The sequence below is a fragment of the Lepisma saccharinum genome, chromosome 21 (assembly GCF_977018435.1).
Source record: "Lepisma saccharinum chromosome 21, izLepSacc3.1, whole genome shotgun sequence".
Lineage (NCBI taxonomy): Eukaryota > Metazoa > Arthropoda > Insecta > Zygentoma > Lepismatidae > Lepisma > Lepisma saccharinum.
In genome coordinates this window covers 27986196-28011098 of record NC_139249.1, presented here as the reverse complement: position 1 = coordinate 28011098, position 24903 = coordinate 27986196, and the positions used below count along the sequence as shown (strand labels likewise).

The 24903-nt window shown below is 39.9% G+C and overlaps 1 protein-coding gene across 1 annotated transcript; it reads left to right on the top strand.

The window, feature by feature from the left end:
• The first annotated feature begins 10777 nt into the window (after positions 1-10777).
• Positions 10778-11491, top strand: LOC146004120 (uncharacterized). The gene has a single exon (XM_083142785.1). The coding sequence runs from the start codon at positions 10778-10780 to the stop codon at positions 11489-11491; it is 714 nt and encodes a 237-aa protein (XP_082998911.1).
• The last annotated feature ends 13412 nt before the right edge of the window (positions 11492-24903 follow it).

The following is a 24903-nucleotide window of genomic DNA, read 5'->3' as shown; positions in this document are numbered from 1 at the left end:
CTACTACACAAGACGAACACAAACACATTAGACAGCACAACTACTATACAAGACACACACAAACACATCACAACTATAGCACAATATAAACACAAACACACCACAACTACTACACAATATAAACATAAACAAACTACACACCACAACTACTACACAAGACAAACACAAACAAATTAGATAGCACAACTACTACGCAAGACAAAACAAACATACTAGACAGCACAACTACTACACAAACATACTAGACAGCACAACTACTACACAAACATACTAGACAGCAGCCCGACCCTGTGGCCGAGTGGTTAGCACATCGCGCTGCGACGCCAAGGGTCCCGGGTTCGAATCCCGGTCGGGCTTGGTTGTTTGTGAATGTCCCTTCATCAATTTCATCATTTCATCACTCATCCCCATCTTCGCAAATTAGCCAAGAGGCACAAAACGCGAAGTAAAATAAATTAAATCAATCAATACAAGACAGCACAACTACAACACAAGACACATCACCGATACTACACAAGACAAACAGAAATACATTAGACAGCATAACTACTACATAAGATAAACACAAACACACTAGACAGCAGAACTACTACACAAGACTCCCAACCACACTAGACAGCACACCTACTACGCAAGACAAACCCACATACAAGCACACCACAACTACTACGCTGAAATAAGTTAAATGGAATCGTTCAATAGATAATAATTTTAAAAAATACCAAGGGAGGATTGAATTACCATTTTTTAGTGTTGTGTACCCCAAAATCGCCCATGTGTTGGGATGTGGCTATGCAGAATACGTAAGTATGAATATTCAAATTAAATGAACTAGCAAATTTCAGCCGTTTGTCCGATACGAGAAATTTACCGTGCGATTAATCATCCATCGTTCTACATATACCTCCGCATTCTCTCGGTGAAACTTAGAAAAAACACGCTAAATTTGAACACCTTCCGAATACAAGTACCCCTCTACAAAATAACTCCAAATGGCCAACCAAAGAGCTCTTTGTGGCCAACTTCCTATTCACAGCACCTATAGGGTCACGCTGGACAGTACATTATCCAGCATGTTGCAGATTATAATGCTACCATAGAGATGATATCGAGATAAGACTTTCCGAACACAAGAAAGAGGTGGACAGGCCCACCTATATGAATTCCATCTTATACAATATTAAGTCAGTTGTTGGAACTATAGGGTAAATGTTCACTCACTGAGTCAACACGAGGAAGGGAATTTTCTACACGTTGGTTACAAGTCTCGGTCTCGTCTCGAGTTGTAAATGCTGTCTCGTTGGGCTTACAATTGCCACTAATGAATTGATTTTGTAATTGCTGCAAACAAAATACAGTTCATGACGTATCTCTTTCTGGCAGATATTCTCTTGCCCTGTCTGAAAAAATCACATGGTAAATATGATTCCTGTAATTTTTTCCATTATCATAGCTTCTCAGTCTCGTCTCGATTTTTTTACAGAGGTTTCTATCGTTCTCGGCAGTGGCGTGCGCTCAAGGGAGGTTGGTGGGGATCATAACCCCACCATTTGGTCCAGAAGGTCAAAGGCAGGAAAAGATGGCAAAATGAGGACTGGCAACTAAAAAAGTACACGCAACCACCTCTTTCGAAAATCCTGGGCACGCCACTGGTTCTCGGCACCGTTTCTCTCTCGTTCTCGTCTCGATTTAAGGCCGTCTCGTTTAGGTTTCATCTGCACATTGCCATGAAATAATTTCGATATAGAACAGCGATTGCCATGTGATGTGGATTGAACAAATGCGGAAATTTTGATTGTAAACACCTGGTGGATGGATTGAGACACAAAGTTTCTTTGCTATATTACGCCGAGGCGAAATATTCGTGCCGTTCCCTTGCAAAATGTCACAGACCGCCCGTGCCTTCCTGGCGCTTCAGATCGTGCGGTTTATCTTCGAGGCGCCTTTCTAATCACACTCGACCATGATGCAAGAAGTACTCTGGCGACGAAGGGGAGAGGCTCGGATGAAGGTTTCGCATTCCTGGTCTCTGCTATGCGTAACTATGTGGATCAAATTAAGTGCAGGGAAATTTGTAAGGTGGAAGTCATTAGGACGCCAGGAGAAAACAACTGATTTACTTCGAATTAATCAGATGGATTGTCAGAATTATACATTGAACAGTGCAATACGGAGAAATCTGAATCGTGGTATTTTGTACGGAATTTGGAGTGGCTGATTCGCTCAATCTTCCTGGTTTTGAACGGAAATAAACCAGTAATTTCCTTTTGTCTGATAATATTCCTTCCTTACACGTTCAGCGAAATTCACACACACTTAGGTGGGTGCAAATTGTCCACAACTATTTTCATTTACTTCTTTTTTTACATTCTATGTCCTTACAAGGATTGTTTTGTGATGGTTAGTATTTCAGAATCATCTGCTTTGTTAGCGATTATGTTCTAATGATTGATTTGATTTGCTTTATTTTACTTCGCTTTTTGTGCCACTTTTGGCTAATTTGCGAATATGGGAATGAGGGATGATATGATAAAATTGATGAATGGATACTCAGAAACATCCATGCCCAGGCTAGGATTCGAACCCGAGACCTAGCTCTAATCATTGAACTTGACGTTGTGTCCATCGATTCAAATATGTTGATCGACAATTTAGGTACGGTACACGCTTCTTCAAATTTTTCAGTATAGAGGTAGCCGCTAAGATTTTATCTGTTCAATATTCATGTGGAACTAAAGAGATAAATTGTCACAAAAATCTATATGCCGCAGAAACGGTATTCCGACAATTGCAACCACGGACAATTGCCATCAAATCAGTTTAAAATTAAAAGTTTCACAAGAATTTCAATCACATTGAGTAAGGACGTAAGGGGCTGAACCAGGGCATGTGGGGTGATCGTAACCACTAAAGGTATCTACAGTGGCGTGCCCAAAGGGTGGGGGGTCGGTGAGGGTCATAACGTCCCTAAAAAAAACGTCAATGGCAGAAAATGAGGACTGACTACGAAAAAATATATACTTAACTCCTCCCCTCCACCTTTCGAAAGTCCTGGACATCTACGGTTTGTAAGTTTTCAAAGAACTTCCAATACGGCTAAAAGTCAAAGTATCTAACTTATTTTTCTAAAGTAATACCAGCTGGTGCAATCTTTATGAATACATACGTGGATATTATGTATATGACAATCAAAACCACATAAAATTAATTTGAGGTTCATAACAACTGTTGATACTATAATTTTAAAAAAATGTTTCGAGGCTAAATTGAGCGATTCGGGAGTAAAACTTAATAATCCACAAAAGAATTAAACCGAGAAAAACACAAGTGAATTGTGGTTTATGTACTATTACCCAGATGTTCCTGTGTCTTTTTAGCAATTACCGCTACTGAATAGACCTTGTTCACTAATGTGTGAGTTATAGTACACTGTGCAGCAACCTTATAGTTACAGTTATATAGATATAGCCTATAACTCATTTTTTAATGGAGGTTGGGTTATATAAAGTTTTAATCCCGAGTCCCTCGATAATAACCCTTGCAAGTTCCTTTTTGGGTGAATTGGTACAATTAATAAAATTATTAAAGTGCTAGAATTCATCCAAGTGTCTTGGAAATGGATCGTACAGTCACGGACACTTCTGGGTTGTAACGATACCATTAGCTTTCAATGGAAAAGTTACAACCCAGAAGTGTCCGTGGCTGTACAATTGCATATGTAATTCCATACTCAAGCTGAATATTCTGTTTCAGGTGACACTGCAACGTTTCGTGAATGGTGTGGAAAGGACAGTCGAACTGGTCGCAGTTGTCCTACCTGCAACTTTTAAAAGAACATCTTCCCAATTTTGGCTTCGTCGCAAGTGTCCAATTGACCTTTGAACTTTCAAGCGCATGTTGAAATGATACTATACTGCGGGACACTAAAACGAGAGCCCCACCGTTCCGCTACAGCGCCTTAAATAACGTAGTGTGGAAAACGGCACGGTTCTGGGCTCTCTGGCTGGTTCCACTCGAAAATGATACCGCTAGAGGCGCTGGTCTCGGTACTTGGTATTCGTCTGCTTATAATGGAAGTAAATGGAGTTTTCGCTGCAACGTCTGATTCTTTTACATGAAGCATTTCTATGAATGTGATAATTGCTATGATATTTGGTACAGTGGTTGCGAAGATATTAACGAACATTCTATACAGTCGACCACGTCCTGTTATCGTTATCCTTTCATTAATAATACGGGAGAAAAAAAAAACGCGTGGAATGCTCTTGGTAACTAAATTTTTGTGTATGAATTAGGTTCATAATTATTATCATCATCATCATTTTTTAAAGATATACACACTGAAGCATTTGTATTTTTAGTCTATTTTCTTCCGCTTTAAACTAATCGCGGCGATGATGATAATGATGATTGCATAAGGTGACAAGGGGAAACCCACAAAACTTCCTTAGTGCCATCGACATGAGTGTAAGGAAACTTTCAGACCAATGGGACAAGCCACACGGGTTGTTCACACTGATGTGACTAGTGACACAGACACTTCCAGACTGTAAAATAGCATTCATTGCGCACGAGAGTCTAAGCAGCAAACGACACGTTCATATGCCGTATTCGCATGCTGCTTGTTACTTCGGTCTGAAAGCTCCTTAAAGGAAGAGTGCTCAGACCAAAGCGAACGCCACAGGGGGAGTTCCCAACTAAGTGACAAGCGGCGGTGCCTTCAGTCTATTAGCAAGCGTTTGCTGCTAATTATGGGAACAGCAGATCTAGGCGACACGATAAGCCACACGTGTCGCTTTGTCGCTTGTGTGTCGCTCAAACTGGGCCATTTCCTCAATAGCTTGCAACGTGTTGCCGTGGTTTGTTGTTCGGGCATGCGTGATGCAATGAGTGTCTTGCTTTAGGGATATTGCGCACCAAAGCCGCAAGCGACACTTATCGCTTAAGGATTTCACCAACCGAATGCTAGCCTGTGCTGCCCCTCATGCTTTTACAATGTGAAATGTTGCTCTTGATTAGCTCGTTTCCAAGCGACATGTGTCGCGTCTCGCTTCTGTATGAAAGTTGCCTTGGATCGAAGGACCCATGTCGCTTTGATGTGAAATCCTGGTATCGTTTGTCGCGTGTCGCTTTGGTCTAAAATCTACTTGAGGAAATGGTGCAGTCAGAGCTTGTGTCCCTGTGTTCCATCAATTCACGTACCGCCTTTCAAGACAGACAAATCTACATAATATATTCCAAAATCTAACAAAGCAGCATTACTTTTGTAAGAAAATTAGCACCGATTCTGATCGCACTGCCATCTATGTTTTTCATCCGTCTGGGGAACTAGTTTCTTGGGTCGTTTTCCACACTACGTTATTCAAGGCGCTGTAGTTCCGCGTAGTCAGGGCAGTGTTGCCATGTTGATCCTCTTTTTTATATTTTATTTTAAACTTTTCTATAAATTCTGCAGAATTTGTGACATGGATTTATTTGAACTCCGAAAGCTCATTTTTCTTACTGAATCAAAATTAAGCCTCACCTTTTTAGCCCTTGGATATTTCTTCAGTCATAAAAACTATATATAATATACAAAAACAGACTTAAGTAATACTTCTTTATCAAACTCATCTAATCCGGTTATATTATCTTTTGTAGTGTCTCCGTGGCGTATGGAAGTGAAATTCATTTCCTTCCGCATTATCAGTGGTCCTTGTACGTATTGTTTTGAACACTCGTTCTGACCACGTCACATGCTTTTGAACTTACTTGAAATTAATAGTGTTTGCCATTTCTGGGTTATCAGCTAACGTTTGAAAAACAATCCATCACTGCTGTGCCGTACGAGGCATATTTTCATTGTCATCAGCACTATTAGTGTCACTAACTGCCAACTTTGCAGAATCACTGACATCAAAAACTGCATCCGTTCATGTCGAAACGAAGCTGCAAATGCGACAACACCGCTGGACTAGGGGCGAAGAGAGGAGCGGGGAGACGATTGACCTTGACGCTCATATTTTCGTGTCCCACAGTATAGTTATAATTTTAAGGAGCCACAGAGAGGCGTCAGGTGTGTGGGTGGGGGGGGGGGGGGCAGTTGAGATAGTTTTGTGAATTCTTGAAAATATGTGGGTATTGTATTCTTTCAGTCACTTTATGCACAAATACTCTGTCAGTATACATGCCCATCAGTACAATAGTATCGCTACGATTTCTGTAAAATCTTTCGAAAAAGTCTTGTCAAATTCACATGATATAATTTATTTCGCTCTAATTTTCTAAATTTCAAAATAAAGAGTGTAGTGCAATTATACATTTTCCACCTTTTTAACCAATGAATGTTTGGTCTGATATAATGAACACCACAGGGATGTTTGTACTTCTGTAAATTCGAGACAATACTTAGTCTCCGAGACTTTAGTAAACTATAATTAAATAATTAATTATAATTTTAATAAGCCTGTAAATCTGGGGGAGGGGCGAGTGACCCCCCTCGCTCCTGACAAGTTATGTCTATGGCTATGTATGGTGAGACCGAGAAATAAGTCCTTACACATGGAAATGATTAAGTCTCGTCTCGATACAATCCATTGAACACCAGTTCAGCACTTAAAATCAAACGTCAAAGAGAATCTGTCCGCACGTAACAAACAACCTATAGTTTATTCCGTGACATAGGTACAGTGGGATCCATGAGTATTACCGTGCAAATTGTCCATCAGCATGTTCGTGCACTTCATTTGACCCAATAAGAGCTTCAAGAATTAAAAGAAAACTCAAAAGAAGCTGTTGACAACTACTGCACCAGCATACATAAAAATCCATCGCTTAAAAACACTTAGGTTGTAAGAGGAAAATTAATGAAAATAGTCATGGACAATTTGCACGGTAATACTCAAGGATCCCACTTTACACGACAAACACTGCCCCTAAAATATTTCCCAGCTTGTGATCCGAACAATTATGGCGTGCATTTAGCACTCACTATGCCGTGAAAATACGTTCACAAATAACGCTTCAGCTAGTCTACGTGGCGAATATGCACGCTGCGAAGCCAGAAATTCTGGGTTCGAATCCTGAGTAAGGCATGAATGTGCCATTGTGTTTCTCCTTCGTCTACTTTGTCGTGACTAACGCACGGGGCAAGTACGTCAACTGCAAAAACCAAAAATAGAATAGAACTGATAGAACTCGATTTCGGCATATCTACGCGTTCTCCTGGCAACCAGGCATGGGGAAATATTGGCGTTACAGGTAACTTTATGAAAAAGGCTTAACCGGTTCAGACACATTTTTTTCTGAGTTTCAAAGCATAAAATACGTGTCCTCAATATGAACCCAGGAACATCGGTTACCCAAAGGCTTTCCACTAGCGCAAGCAGTTGCAATCACACTGAAGTTTTACAATTCAAAAAATACATGGAATATTTGGGGTTCACACTCGGCAAATCATATCAGGCGATATTTACATAACTAATCTACAGATTCCTCCGCCAATATAAATTTTCCGTACAGTTCAATCCAGAATAAAGATGAAAGTTTGTGTAGATTTCTTAATCCACTGTAAATGGGCACAATCTTTCCACCACAGTGTGATATTTGATCATCCACACACAGCACACACATTAACTAATTTGTAAAGCCAACTACGACAATCTAACGGTTAAAAAAGATAGTGTAACCTAAACCAACTGAATCCACTGTTCTTAGTTATAATTTAAGGTACGGTATTATTACAATTAAGTTGCAATTGTGTGCGCATATTCTCACAAAGATGTGCAAAGATCCAGAGTAATTTTGTTCCTAAAATGAGCCATTTTAGTAATTAAAATGTAAAATAAGTATTTGCTATTACATCAAGTTACCTTTCCAACATACATAGCCAAAACTATCGAATGAATCACAGCATCTTAATGACGCTGAATAATTAAATAACCGAAGTACATTATACGAATCGCCAGAAAATTTAAAAATCTTACATACAACAGAATATGCACAATTGTAACTTTACTTCGCTATGTGGAAGCAATACAACCAATAGCAATTGTTAACATGATCATGACAGGAAACGCAAATTGTCAACGAACATGCAACTCACAGGAAACGCAAATTGTCAACGAACATGCAACTCGAGTTGCAAGTCAATGACAGGCCATTACTGTCTATCCTTGCACAGACAGACTAGATTGCTTACATTTGGATAACAATATCAAAGTGTATTTAATGCAATTACACAGTGAAATAATTTGATTTACAATCAGTAAATTTTAACTCGCAGACTGGTAACCATAAGGCAGGCAGGCACCTTTCACTTTACACGTATCTTGTCCACCTGTTGCCTGCGAAAAGTTAACCAACTTTTAGTGAACATGAATGAAAGTATATCAACTTACCATCGTTGGAAGCCAAAGTCCCTGAATTTGACCACAACACAGCAAAAATAACAAAAACAGACACTCTGTTCAACGGCATCACTTTTATCAACACTACACACGGCTCTAAACACACGCGGGTTATTTCTTCAGCTCCCCAAAGTAAAACAACTCGGCCATGCGATTTCTTGTAGGCCCTGCAACGAGCGTAAGCGATTTGTCTTAAGCCGCCGCTCAGATAATTTTATCGTGCCTTCTCTGGAAAAGCTTTTGCGGAAACGTTTGTCATACGTTGGCGCTTCTTCCTAGCTTCTACAGCACACGGAGTGCTCTCACCTCTGTCACAGACACAGATAACGAGGCGGAAATTCGACGGGGGTCCAAAACAGAAGGAACCAAACAGTGATACCAACTAAGATCTTTTGAACTGTGTACTGACATCAGTACCGTTATGTGAAAGCTGGATAACGGCTGTATAAGCACTCAAGCAATTCAGGGACAACACTTTACCTCTATGATTTTCTAGCGAGAAAGTAGCTACAACCAAGTACTAGGAAATCAGTTCTTCATTATAATCCTGCTACCAAATTACGTTTTCTAAATTCTCCACATTTCATTGCCGTTTTCATGATTTATTACATGCATTATGAAAGATACATTTATATTCATAAATTCATTTGCTTTTAATTTAATAATAGTCAATAGGCCTGCTTACAGTAGAATTAGCCTATTTTTGTTGACCTGATTAATGTAGAACTACATTGTAATCGGTGGAGTAGGGTAGTTTATTCTATATAATTTTAATTACGATAGTAGAAGTAATGAAATTATGTTTATATATATAGTACAGTGTTTGAAAAATTTCCTGTGGGGGGCAGCGTTTGAGGCCCAGGCGCGTGTCATGTTTTTGGGGTCCCTACATTTTGACCTAATGAGGACAATATTACAATTATGCATTCAGTTTCCTCTTATTTTCCTGTCAAATACCACCCTGTTCGTATCTAAGACATTGAATTGAATTATTACATAAAGAATGAAGTAGTTAAAACAATAAGTAATAAGGTTTAAACACTTCGATTTTAATAAGAAAGTGGCCATTAAGTTAAAAATTAATCTTATTCCCATAATTTTATGTGATGATTAAACTCTGATTCATTGTTAGGGTTCAAGTACCCATATATTTCAGTGTTGTACGTTTTGGTATTTCTTTAATATTCGAACAATTATGTAGCCAACTCGGTGGCTAGTCAACGAAGTTCTAGGGTTCGCGATTAGCCAAAAGTGGCAGAAGAGGGACGCTCAGAACAAACACCACTGAAACAAAACAATTGCATCCTACTTATTTTTAAATAGCTCATTGTTTATTTGTTCATTATCTTTGGATGCAGTGGATTTACAAAAAGCTCCCAGAGTAATCACGATTTTAAAATAAACTACGAAAGCCTACCGCCATGGCAAGAGCTGATTTCGTCAGCTTTATTCGTTGGAGGTACGTATACATTTCTCACCGCACGCCGTCATTGAGTTGAATCGCTAGATATTTGGTCAAGTTTGTTCGGTGTTACTAGAGTCGACGAGCCATATGAAAGCGGCTGACCTTGAACAAGCCTCGATGCGCAGTAGCAAAAGGAGGTGGTGGAGTCTGCCGTGCAAAACGCGCGATGTCGTTCTTTTGTTTTACGAGCGGCAAGAATCGGTTTGGTTTTCGTTGTGACTGTTCGTGTTTCTTCAGTGTGATCACAAAAATTTGTCAATATACGTGTGCAAGATGGCTACAGAAACACCTAAGCGTCGTATTCTACACAAACAAGCGCGAGATATGGTGTACAAAGTGTATCAGTTCATCCAAAGTGAATCTCGCAGTGCAGACAGTGCCTCGTGTTCGTCAGGGAGCAGTGTTGCCAAATGTCGTAGAGAGAGAGGAAAAGGAGAGAGAGGAGCGTACAGCGGCTGCATGTGGGATAGGTCTGCGTACAGTTCAGACGATTGCGAAGGAAGCCAGTTCGTCGATCGGCGATACAGAGTCGGTTTCTTTTCGCTCGCCTGGCAAACGTCGTAATCGGCGAAAGAATGTTACGCACTTGGACGATTTTGATAAAGGGGTATTGCGTAATATTATATTTGATATGTACGCAAATGGCGAATTTCCTACGGCAGTGAAACTTAGGGCTAAATTGAAGGAAGCTATCGGGTTTGCAGGCAGTACGTGGTCAGTGTTAAAAATTTTGAAGAACATGGGGTTCAGATATAGGAAAGGTAACGACGGGAAGAAATTTTTAATGGAGAGGGGTGATGTTGTAGCTGCGAGAGTGATCTTCCTCAGAACCATGCACGAAATCAGGAAAGCTGGTACTGCAAATATATAGTATTTAGATGAAACCTGGGTCAACCAGAATCACACGAAGACGAGCTGCTGGAGAATGAGTGATGGTTGTGGTGGGTTAAAGGTGCCATTAGGAAAAGGTGCTCGTCTTAAAGTGTGCCATGCTGGTTCAGCTGCTACAGGCTTTGTGCCCCAAAGTAAATTGGTTTTCCGCTCCAAAACAAACAGTACTGACTATCATTCAGAAATGACGTCTGCCGTGTTTCGAAAGTGGTTTTGCGAGCAGTTCTTGCCGTTTCTCGCTCCCGAATCCGTGATTGTAATGGACAACGCGAGCATACATTCCTTTCAAGTGGATAAAACGCCTTGTTCGAACACAAGGAAGGCGGATATTATGGCATGGCTCTGTAACAAGAGCATTCCCCACACAAGCACGCAAACCCGAGCAGAATTGTTGCAGTTGGTGAAACATCATACACCAACTCACAAAAGTTACGAAATCGATATAATAGCAAGAGAATATGGTCACAGAGTTGTTCGTCTCCCACCTTATCATTGTCAGTACAACCCGATTGAAATGATTTTGGCCCAGGTGAAGGGGTACGTAGCTGACAAGAACAAGACTTTCAAAATTGCCGACGTACAGAAACTGACTCACGAAGCAATAGACAGAATAGGTGTTTCCGAGTGGGCAGATTGTGTGGCTCACGCAGAAAAAATACAAGAAGATGACTTCCAGCGTGAAATAGTCAGAGATGATGTCATCGTGAAGGTAATTAAATTTGCAAGACACGGATTCCGAAGAACTTGAATCAAGTGACGAGGTTGACAGCAGTACGGAATGAGCGTTATGTAAGTAAATGGCATTTTATTTTTATTTTCAGTTCATGTTATGCATGCCAGACAGTTGTTTTGTTATTGCGAGTGGCACAAGACTGGCGCATGATATCTGCGGCAAACGAAGTTGCCTTTGCCGCGCCGCGAAAGAATGAATCAAGTTCTTCTCTCGTTTTCTCAGTAACCAAATAACATATCGCTGTAAATATTATACGAACTTAATATTTAGAGTTTTCTTTGTAACTTTCTCACTGGAAGTTATTTCAAATCTAATTTAATAAAAATCGGCTCGCAAGAGAACTTTGTCTCTATATAATAATGGTCAATAAAATATTTAATTTCTTTCACTTACTTTCAAGATTCTACACATTTAATTTACAGCACAATATGATTGTCTAAATCTTTCTGGTAATACTCGTGCAGGATTGGTATCGATTGTTGCAATAATAGCCGTGCAGCGGCAATTTACAATTGTTCGAATGTAAGCCATTGTTTTTTTATTTTGAAAGAATGGAGAGAAACTCGAACAGTGAGTAGGTGGCAACAGCGGAAATGTATCTCCCTCTCTCTCTGCGCGGACTTGTCAAGGTCAGCCGCTTTCATATGGCTCGTCGACTCTAGTTTAATAGCTGTTTTTGTGCATAGATTTGGGTTTTCTTAGAAAGTAAAAATACTACGTATTTATAAATTACGTGTAAATGTTATCATAAGATTTAATGTCCTAGGTACTTAGTACTGAAGGCAATAGTAGAGTTAGCTGATTGGTAACCAGGCCCGTAGCTAGAGGGGGGCAGGGGGGGCAACTGCCCCCCTGAGAGCCTGCTCTGCCCCCTCTGTGAAAAATACAAAAGCACATTCCTACCTGGAATTTACACTAATCTTTACAATTATATCATGTGTTACTCTAGCAACATTACAAATACACTTATTGATTTTGTGATTTATTAGGGTGTATGGGATTCCGTATAATGTCGTATCAGGATTGGGGCCCCTCTTTCCAGATTAGACTTCGGGAAATGATTTCACAATTTTCATTATCTAGAACAGTTATGACATTTTGAGTAGTATTGTATTAAAGGTGCCTAATGTGTTTGGATGTTTTTCTTGGATGTGTTGCTATGAACTTTGAATTGCTTAAATTTTTGTTTCCCAAGTCTATCTTTTGGTAATGGTGTGGTAGAGAGAGGGAGTGGATATATATTTTTTTTACTTTGCGTTGCTTTTCTGCCACTTCTAGCTGATCGCAACAATGAAGGATGACGTGAAATAGATGAAGAGACACTCATAAACAGTGCCGCAACTACAGGGGGCAGGGGGCATTGTCCCCTCCCCTTGACCATGGACAGAAATCCATTCTAGTGGAAGCAAACATTTAAGTAAAAAAACAAGACTAGCAGAATCTAAGAATAGCAGGACAATTAATTGGATACTCATGATGGAATTAGTTTTTACGTGTTCCTTGCTTTTTTCTACCATACTCCCAAGGGCACTTGCAAGGGGCACAGAGGGGCAATTGCCCCCCCTCGATTTCAAATTTTATACAAATAAAAAAAAACATTTCGTAAAATTTGCTTGCTCGCTTCGCTCGCAATCTCTGCTCTTCTTATAGTCCAGGTTCAGAGCCATAGCTATGGGGCGCCGGGAGTCGGCCCTGGGAGCCAAACGATCTATATGAAAAAAAGAAATGTTAAAGAGAATGCCATAGTGCCCCGTGAAATTATTGCACCCTATTAAAACAATTTCTTTCTATGAAACTTAATATGAAATATTAATGATGACACTGTAATCCAAGAAGTCATTGATCAATCAGGGGATTCCTATTTGTTTGTCAGGTGTCAAAAAATGTATTTCAACTATAATATAACACAATTCACACAATATTTTGCAAAATGGTTAACGTAACCAATAGGCAAACGTTGTCTGTAGTGATGCAAGAATCTCCCTTTGAAAGAAATAGAGTCCGTAATGGAATAAGGGACCCATGTTTTAATGTTTTAGCAAGTACAAAAAAAAATGTATTAGCTACAAATTTTTACACAATTCATCAAAATGTAGGTGATATGTAACCATTATTATTTAATTAATTCTATTTATCTTGCATAACATAACACAATGGTGTTGTTGGATTCTCGTTAGATTCCTTTGTACGTAAGAATCTTGCATACTGGAAACAAGAGGAAATCATTATGAAGCATCATTTATAAAGGGCTCCCTTAATCAGTTCTGCAGGGAGGCCCAAAGTTGTTGGTGCATATTAATCATCTATTAACATTATCGACCTATAAATATCAAGTAGATACAGTCCCTATTAGCCTACCTGAGTATTTATGTTAAACTTCATATTCTTTGGCAATCTGGAAAGGTCATTATCGAAATATTGCTATTTGATGTTGCTCGAAGTTCTTTTGTTCTTTGCAGTTTCAAGATATCATTCCTTTTCTGTTACTTATCTCGTTTGGGGGAGGGGGCAAGTGCTTCTGTGTACCCTGTTATATCTGCCAATGCGACACAATAAATTAAAAATTTGCCCCCTCTAGGATTGACTTCGCCCCCCCCCCTACAAAGAATTCCTGGCAACGGGCCTGTTGGTAACATATACAAATTTGCGTGCCTTAAATAATAATAATAATAATAATAATAAAAGCGGAAATGAAATCACGACACTGAGTAAGCACCCCCCCCCAAAAAAAAGCAAAAAGCTTAATTCTCACACTGGGGACACCAAGCAACAAAAATACACATACATTAAAACTTATTTAAGGTTATTGTATGTTGACTATTTACATACCACGTTTAAAACTCTCTAAGTTTGGTCGTAATGAATCATGAACCCATGAAATATGTAGATGAGAACAAGTGCGCAGCAAATTATTCATTCGAACCCAGGAATTATGGCTTCGTAGAAACGGTAACTTCTATATCACGAAGGATAGCTAAAAATGTCATTTTACTGTTCATTATATAAGGACCTCCCCGATGCCGCAGTGATAGCGTCGTCGCCTTGTAATCAAGGGGTCCCGGGTTCGATACCCGGTGGGGGAACATAGTGGTACGGATTCCACTTTAAACTGTAGGTCCAGTCCCGATTAGCCTTAATGTGCATAAAGTGGACTTAAAACATCAAATCAATCAATCATAAATTGACAGTGAATGGGGAAATGTCAACTGATTTCTTCGAACCATCGGATTGTTATATTGGGGAAAAATTTCAACATTCGCTCTGGTTCATATATACAATATACAATACGATCTAACATACTGGAAGATAAGACCAGTAGGGGGAGTTGTATCTAGTTGGAACTTCCTCTCAATGCCCCGTCATATACCACCCTGTTTATAATTCATATTTTTACCGTTGGCAGAATCGCTAAATATTTTTATCACGAGCCGCAACGTTGTGGGGTATTCCAGATGGGGTTCCATTTAAGCGGTTCGAATAACACTTTAATTTCTTCCCTGGAGACTTCTGCAGTTTTGAGATGGAAACACTGACCATACGTCAAGCTCCAGAGCTCGCGGTCAAACTTCACCGTTACCTTCTCGACGTTGTCATGTCTTTGTAATGCCTGAAGGAGTGAGTGACGTCACACTGGCAAAAGGAGGAATCCCTTCTTCGGTTTACGGGAAAGGAAGAGGGAAGTTGCAGGAAACGCGTCTTGACCTTCTGACAATGGGTGCACCTGTGCCAACGACTTTCACGAGGATCGTGAAAGTTCGGAAGCGCCTTACGTTATGTCATCTTCTGAGCAAACAAAGCATTCATTGTGATGTTTTAAATTGTGAATGAACGGCTGGTGGCCGCAAGAGTCTACATGTAAATAAACAAACCTAAAACTAAAGAAAATTGTACATCGAATCAGGACCGGATTTGAAGGGGAGGGGGGTTCTACAAGGGGCTCCACTTGGAAAGAGAGATGGTTTAGAAAAAAAATAATAAGTAACAGTTTACATCAGGGGTGCCACCAAAATTATGTCATCCGCCCCCCCCCCCCAAATCATATCATTCGCGCCCTCAAACTCTATCCTACTAATTCCTACAAAGCATTTAATTACGAAAGCGTGTCTACTGGAAGTAACTTTTTTCTTAGCTTTTGTTACAAATGAAGCACCTGCTTTAAATTAAGCAGTATACCAACACCAAGCATTATATTTTAAGAAGTGATGTTATTAATGAATATGGAGAATATCGCTTATGTCTTGTAATGCAGCTATAGTATAAAACTTCACATTGACCTTAGTAAAGAGCCAAACATGCATTATCGTAACACAATATTGCGAACAGGAAAATTTTTACATCTATTTCTTTGCAGGCTTTTAAGAACATTAATTTAATGGAGTGTCAATACTTCCTTAGGATCCCGAGATATTTAGTATTTTGCAGCTTCTCTTTTGGCACTTTCGGGGTCGAAAACGTGTGGATACCATATCGCTAAATACAGTCTTCAAATTTAATGTTCGAACTCTCTCTTCACTACAGAAATCCCTTGACAATCTAAGATTTAACACTTTATCAAGAGCTTCATATCTCCCCCTTTAAATTTAGTACTCAATCCTACCACCAAAATTTCCATGCCAATTTTAGACTTACTATTGATATTGAAGAGTGGATATTGTCTCTTCCAAAAAAAAAATAATTCTGTCCCCACACCAGATATTCCGCACCAGTCTAAGACAATAGTAATGCACAAGAATTGGATACCTCCCTCAATTTAATGCTCAATCCCCCCCTAACTAAAATACCCGCCATAATCTAAGACCTAGAGTTGGATACTGCCCCACCACCAACGTTTAATTCAGACATCCCCAGAACCAATGTGTCAATTAAGGCCTAATATATGAGAGTTGGATATTTCTCCCCATCCCCCCTTCGATAATGCCCTTAAACACTTTCTTTTCTTCATCTAATGGATTAAATATGGTGCATTTAAGGTGTAAAATTTTCACATATATTTTGGAAAAATATATGAATGTTGAATTTTAAATTATTTGAAGGGGAAAAATCCCCCCCAAAATCTCGATGGCGCAGCCTGCGCCATAATCCCCCCCTCCGGGCACCCCTGGTTTACGTGTCCAGCCAGTCGCAAGAACCCGAAACTGCTCCTCCCCCAGTGGCGAGCTGGAGGAAGAGAGGTCTGTGCGCTGAATCAGGCCTCCACCCAGGATTTTTTTTCACCGAGGGACCAGATCCGAAATGTTGTGTGGTTGATTGAATTAGGTTCTTTTACGTCGCTTTTCTGCCACGTTCGTCTAATCGCGACGATGAGGATGAGAAGAAATTGATGAAGGAACGCACTGACAAAAAATACCCATGACGGGATTCGAACTCAGGACCCTTGGCGTCGTGGCGTGCTGTGCTAACCGCTACACTACGGTGGGCAGAGAGATGCTGTTGGAGTATTAGATGTGACCGTCAATGCTATGGTAATATTACAGCTAGAGATAAACATACAATTATAGAATTGCAATATTATTGTAACTCAACTCCAAAGTAACGGGAAAAAATCGACTCACCAATATACCCCCACCCTCCGATACAACAATCATCAACACAATACAGTCGCTTACAAAGATTGTATTTAGGAAATAATAAAAAAATATGTCTAAATGTGAGTTAACAAAAAAAAAAATACATTTTCGCACCACGACTGCTTCGAAAAAAGTCGGGACAGGGATTAAAAGTAATGGACTGTCCCGACTAATTCGGGACGTCTGCTAGCCTTGCGTCAATGGTTATAAAACTAGAACTACCCCAATATTGCGGACTGGAGACTTCTGGGACCTGCCTCTCTCCACAACCCACCCACTATTTATGAAAGGAGAAAGTCGTAATTTTTTACAAATTTGAGAAATGGTCGATGTTATTTTCGTAGCTTTTAATAAGTTCACATTTAAAAAATTCATAGTTGGAGGGGGGCCATGTCCCCTCCCCTGGGTAGGCCCTGGATGGTTGTAGGAGGGGGGTAAAACTTAGCATTACGCTTATGAGAGTATTATTTTATTTCCACTTCCAATAGTGTAGAAAAATACACCAGCTCCAAGACAGGTTGATGATTTTGCTTGTGTTAGGAAAATTCGAAACTTCCATTTGATTACCCGTAACTGGAAGTTGAAGTTGTTTGCAGGCACGTATCCAGAGCGGGGGCTTAGGGGGCTCGAGCCCCCCCCGAAAGTTTTAGGTTTACATTAGATAAAATGAGGTTTTTGATTTCTTGTGGTGTGAAATAAAATAATGTGACAATAATTTAAGGAGAGAAATAATTATCGAGGCAAGACGGAGAATGTTCCGTAACCCTGTTATTGATAATAGAACGTATCCAAGATGGGGCACAGGGGGCTCGACCTTCTCCCCAGGAATTTTTTCAGTTTACGTTAGGTAAAATTAGGTTATTGGCTTCTTAAATAATGTGAAAATAATGTAAGGAGAGAAATAATTATCGAGGCAAGACAGAGCATGTTTTATACCCTGTTATTGTTAATGGCTCGAGGCCCCCCCCCCACCTCCCTCAGGAAATTTTTCAATTTACACTAGATAAAATTAGATTTTTGGCGTCTTGAATAATGTGAAGATAATAAATTTATAAATCTGAGAGAAATAATTATCAAGACAAAACGGAGAGTGTTCTATAACCCTATTATTGTCAATAGCACGTATCCAAGGTGGGAATCAGGAGGCTCGAGCTTCCCTTCAGGAATTTTTTCTGTTTACACTAGATGAAATTAGGATTTTGGCTTCTTGAATAATGTGATGATAATTTGGGAGAAATAATTATCGAGACAAGATGGAGAATGTTCTATAACCCTGTTATTGTTAATAGCACGTATCAAAACTGGGGTTGAGGTGGCTCGAGCCCCCCCCCCCAGGAATTTTTTTTATTTTACACTAGATAAAATCAGGTTTTTGGCTTTTTAAATAATGTGACGATGATTTAAGGAGATAGACAATTATCGAGACAAGACGGAGAATGTTCTATAACCCTGTTGTTGATAATATTGCACGTACACTTTTCTTACGCTTTCGGTTTTGTCGCAGCGCACTTGAGAAACTAATCACTGGAAGGCGGGAGAGGGTACGTTCTTGAATGAGAGAAGGAGTCAACTACTGGCGATATTAACGAATCGTTTTATCTGCGGAACGTTCTAGAATATAATGAGGATATAAATACGCGGATTCAATTTTTCGGTTGATCTGTACAAAGAATCGGTTAATGAGATTTCAGAGGTAAGTGTGACAATTCATACAGTCGATTGGTGATCAGATCAGTCAGCGTCCTCTGATTGCTTTATGAGATATAGTGATTCGAAAATGAAGACATTGACGACAGCAGAACTTCCGGCGCCTCAGTGTAGTGCTAGTTCCGTTCGAGGGCCGAAGAGATCAAAGGTCTCTCTCTAAAGTGAATATTTCAGCAGTACCGGATATTGGAATGGTTTATTAAAACAGAAATAAACTGCATAAATCAACTGAAAAGCAAAGTTTTGAGTGATGATTTAGTTTTACCAGAACTAAATTTCGTATATGCAGTCCGAGAATTTCATGATATAAAAAAAAATACTTTTCTTTAAGCCTACTGGGTTCGAAACAAATTCAAACACTTAACTACCATAAAGAGACAGCCGAAAATTTTAAGAATGCCGAGAAGAGAAAGCAAGAAGATGTTGCATATGTAAACATTTTAGACGGAAATTACAGGCTCTACCAGGACCCAAATCAGGGCTCTACCAACCGAACCACCTAGCCATCCTTGACTTCAACCGATTTTTCGTTAAAATGTCGACATAGTATTATACATGTCCTGTGTATATCAAATCGTAAGGTGTTGCCTGTATAGTGAACAAGCACAGAAAACTGAGGAGCATTATCACCGGTTGAGGATAATTTTTTCTGTGGTCAACAAGAGCTACTACTTCGAGGTGACAATGACAGTGGCCTAATAAGAGATATTTCACACCGTGTCGCCTGAACGTTAGGTTTGTGTCGCTACGGTGTGAAACGTTGCTGTTGATTGGCCCATTCCAATCGACATGTATCGCGTGTCCCTTCGGTCTGAAACCTTCCTAAGTCTTGAAAATCCAAGTCACAAGGATGAAAAATTAGGCCTTGTTAAGGTTAGGTGTGAAGGCAGGCAGACGACAGCACCCTAAAGGATCATATCCAAATCTGCAGGAAGAAATCATCTTACTTCAATCTCCAATACGATGATAAAAACTTCTGGTGAGTTGATTTTAAAAAATGTGTCCGAGATAAAGAGAGGCGTGTCTTTGACGTTCCTCTTTTTTTTAAAGGAATACTGGGTCAAATGGGGTTATAACCTCACCAAACCTCCCTTCGGCACGTCACTGGAGATAAATGAGTAAGCATTTGATCATACTGGGAGACGAAACATTAGATGTGTTGGGAACGGAAGGGTTTTCACTGTGCATGAATTGTTTCGTAATCCACCTGTATTCGAGAAGACTTCCTTTGTTTCGTGCCGATACATGACAAGACAGCGGAAGCTGTGACAGGCATTTTTGAACACTTGTGAGTGCTAAGGCCTGAATCTGAACAATTTGGTGGGTTTCGGCTTTTATAAGAGCTGCAAACATGGGTGGACAAGACACTTTAGTGGTGTTCAGGCTCGAATCAGAGAGAAATATTCGAGAGCTGTCTGCGTCCAGTCCAGTTCGCAGCCCACAATTTGAATCTCGTGTTGTCGTCGAGTGGATTGTCCATCCCGTGCATGTGTATCAGCTTCGTAAAAACACTCAAAGACACCATAGATGTTCTTATACCTGATGAGAAGAAATGGACAAACCCACATACTGAGATGGTTCCGGCACACAATATTAATGCATGGAAACAGAGAAGTCGAGTGGTATAAAATGTTCAGATTTCACGTTCTGATTAAAACGATAGCCTTACAGTGGCAACGATTTAAGGGATAGTTGCTCCCCATTTTTTTATTTTCTTTGCCTCAACATTATGACCTCTTAATATTAAGCCTTGGCTACCAAGAGAAAGTAAACTTTCCTTGCAACGCCCTCCGCACCCCCCCCCCCCCCGTTTTGGAACCCAATTGCCACCTCTTGTCTTAAACACACAGTTGTGAGGTTCTTACTATACCCCTTAAAAAATGGTGTTGAGCCCCCCCCGAGAGGAATTCCTGGATACGTGCCTGGTTGTTTGTATCATATAGCCATAGTGAGCCCTCATTTTGCTTTCTTTTCCTGCCTTTGGAGATGTTTTTTTTTTGTTGTTTTTTTTTTAAAAAAAATACTGGGCCAAATTATAGGTTATGAAATTCACCAACTCCCCTTGGGCACGCCACCGCAGTCACGGACACTTCTGGGATGTAATGATCCCACTGAAAGTCAATTTAGCTGTTACAACCCAGTGTCTGTGACTGTACGAGGGCATAAGTTATCTTTACATCGCTTTCAGTTTTCACATTGATCTCGAGCACAATGGCTGCTAATCGTTACGTTAAAACGTACACGCAAACACTGTGTGAAAACATGTGACGAAAGTAGAGGTAATTTGTCCAATGGCACGCTGTTCGTGTGTATTTTACCTTGACAACGAAGTCCGATCTTTAGCGTCTCATCAGAAAACAACCGGAATAGCTGTTTACATTGTTGCTAGTCCTCCACGCATGTGCTGCTATTTCAGACGAAGGACGAACGGTGTACAGAAGCTCGGTGCCTTATCTCTTCAGCACGGAAATCACACGCGTGCGTGCGTAAAAGTGTACTACTGGTATACTTCCTGCAATATGACGTAAACACGCACTGTAAAGTGAAACCAGCCGATATACATGTATATAGATATAGACCTGGTAGAGGTGTTGAAAGACATGCAAACACAGGGATGATACTTCCGTGTAAGACACGAAGGAATCGTAATTGTATTGTTAAAGAATATGTAGGAGTCCGCATCAGTGGCGGTCCCTTCATGCAACAGAGGGCACAGGTTGTTCCCTATTTGTCGCCCTTTTCAACCACTTACAAATTAGCTACCAGGGGCACCGACTTGTCAAAATTATTGGGGGGGGGGGGGGGCTCTGATCACTGAAAGAAATTAATGAATGACTCACTCTCTCTCTTTTTTAAGTTTTGATCTCAGTGTTCGGAATCACGTAAAAGCACATGAATTCCTCAACAATATCAAAAATTTTATTCACAGTTCTAATGCAGAATATTAATACTGTCCACGAATGGATAATTCACAAGTTTCGTCAACCATAATAGCAAAATATTCCCCACTTTTAATATCTGCTACCACGGAGCGCAAAACAGATCTCCCTAATATATCAATGGTCTCGTTCTGAATGTCATGTTAGAGCCATTTGTAGCCCAAAAGTCTCATCCACTACCCTAGTTCATGCACATCGTCTTTTGAAACTCTTTTTAGTAAAAATTTTAACAATACTCATAATTACATACTTAGTATATAGTAATAAGTCATGTGTTTTGCTGTCTCTGGTCATAGCCCCCACCCCAAAGTTGATGGTTTAGCGGTCTCAGCCCCCCCCCGAAGTTGATTTAGCGGTCTCAGCCCCCCCAAATTGATGGTCTAGAACATTTCAAATGTGTATTTAAAGTTAAGTTCATGTGGAACAATTCTGAGTAAACTTTACAAGAGAAGCAAAATAATACATTAGATCCTCTAAAGCAAAATTGTTTTGGGGTTCTGCCCCACATCGTTAACATTGGGAGGGGGGGCTCCCAAGCCCCATGGAGTCGGCCCCTTTGTTAGCTACATACGTATTAACATAATAAGAACGCTTCTTTCTCGCGAAATCAACGTTTCCAAAAGTAACAGTTGAGGAGAAGCTTTCACTCCTGGCCGGACCTTTGGAACAGCTCGTCAACTCTAACCCCGAAGTTCCAACGCGAGCAGCGGTAGGACAAGAAAGCAAGGGTCGCGAGTGTTGTGTGATAGACCAGCTGAAGGCGAAAGCTTTCAGTTCATTGAACTTTTCAGAAAAGACAGCGGTCCTTTTAAAAGGCAAACCGACACCTGATCTATGTGAAGTAAAAACTAAAACGAAATCACACACAAGGCATTTTCAAACGAGCTATTATAGCTCTGTATATCGGGTGTTCGTCCAGCGGTAAATTATATTGTTGGCCTTGATTGTTAGTGAGAAGGGAGTCTGGAACGGTACGGGGTTTTGTGGCATTAATAATTTCCACAAATCTAGCGGACGTCATGAAAAAAGTCAAGAGCCATCTGCATGCCATTACTGCATTAGAACATTTGGATTCACAAGAATTGATACGCAACTCGATGAGCAACGTCGTCATGATGTAGTCATCCATAATGAAAAGGTAAAAAAGAATAGGCAGGTGTTGGGCTTGACGGATGTGAGTGGAGATAGGTCTGCAGCGGCTTTAGCTGAACATGTGTTTGAATGTCTCTCAAATACGACATCCGTCCAAACAAACTGGTAGCCCAGACTTACGACGGAGCTGCAGTAATGTCTGGAGAATTAAGCGGCTTGCAATCGCGTGTGAGACAAAATTATCCAGATGCTCTCTTTGTATATTGTTTCGGGCACAGACTTAATCTGGTTCTTTCGCAAGCAATAAACAATTCCAAGGACTGTAACATATTTTTCAAAACAATAACTGGGTTCTCAGAATTTTTTTCAAAATCTTTGAAAAGATCGCATGCTTTAGATAGAGAAGTAAAAAAACGACTTCCCAAAGTTGCACCCACAAGATGGAATTTCAGTTCTAGAATCGTTCAAACAGTTTTCGAGCATCAATTATCATTGGAAAATTTCTTTCAAAACATTATTGACAATCCTGATGAATGGGACACTGAAACATATCTTATTTCTCGGGGGTTTCTGGCTTCACTTCAAGATATCTATTTCTTATTTCTCTTACAAAATTTCAATAAACTCTTCTTTATCACTGACACTCTCTTTGAGATTCTGCAAAAGAAAGCAATGGATATCAATTCAGGCCCGTAGCTAGAACTGACCTCCAGGGGGGGCTCATGGATTATCGGGGGGGGGCTTTGTAAACCAAGTCCATTTTTCAAAAGTTTAATAGTATTATGTGTGTTGGGGTCATTAAGTTAATTTAAAATTTAGAAATATCCACATACTACAGTTTTTTTCTACATCTTCTAAAACATCTCTTGAAGTGCTAATGTATCCCTTAATTCACACTTCATACTATTTTTGATGATCCAGATATTTGTATCATACATGTTAAAATCTACGAGGTAGTGCAAAAGTCATCACCTGATTAGGTTTTTTGTGTGTTAAACTTTTATTGATACTTGTAAGTTTTATGTCCTCAATTTTTAAAGATAACATCCAATAAATGACCACAATTCGAATTGATGAAAATTTGGGCTCTTTTTATTGCGATTTCCATGGTGTTGGAAAGAATCTGCGGGGAAATGTTTTCAATTTCATGCTGAATACTGTCCTTTAGTTGCTGTAACGTCTCTGGCATATTCACATAAACCAATGACTTCAAATATCCCCAAAGGAAAAATTTTGGAGCGGTCAAATCGTCGGACCTGGTCGGCCATGTCAAATCACCAAAGTGGGATATTACTCTGCCCGGAAAAGTGTCACGCAAAATTGTCACTATTTTTTCACGTTCTTGTGGGGTATACTTATTCATTTTTGCAAACAATAAATTTCGTGAGTATCTTCTATTTAACTGACAAAACACTACTGATATAAACAAGATTTCAAAATAAAGGTCAGTTCAAATAGGATAATGACTTTTGCATCACCTGTTACAGTATTCACTTCAATCATAGTGCCTACCGTACATTCCACCCCCAGGCGAAAGCAATAAAAAAAAAACTTGGGATCTGTTGACATTTGGCGCAGATGCGGAATGAATGTGGATAATGACATCAAAGTCACAAATTTCTGTCAAACTAGAGGCTGCAACAGGGGCAGGGAAGGTACAGATAAAGAAGGCTCCCTAATGAAAGAACTTTCTAAAAGTCTAGAGAATCTTCTAAAAATTTGCCGCTGCTTAGACTTCTGATCATAAACAAGATGAACGAACGAAGTTGTGAAGAAAATAATATATTCTGTCTACATTTTCACTTTTCACCTCAAACAAACTAGAATACAAAATAGTTTTACCTAATGTCAAGGGCGCTGGCGGCAGTGCCAGGGTGGGCTGAGCCCCCCCCCCCCCCCTGGCCCCTGCCCGGCTACGGGCCTGTATCAATTGCTGCTTGCACAAAATATCTGAATTTAAAGGTATTATTAATGGAAAGAGGGCAGATTTCAACATGTTTTGGGAGGAGATACCACCAAAAAGAAGAACAAGCGATCTTGATGTGAAAACAAGTTATGTAAGGCTTTATAAGGAAATAGTAGACAACATTGCACATAAATCTCTGAAAGATTTCGAGAACTG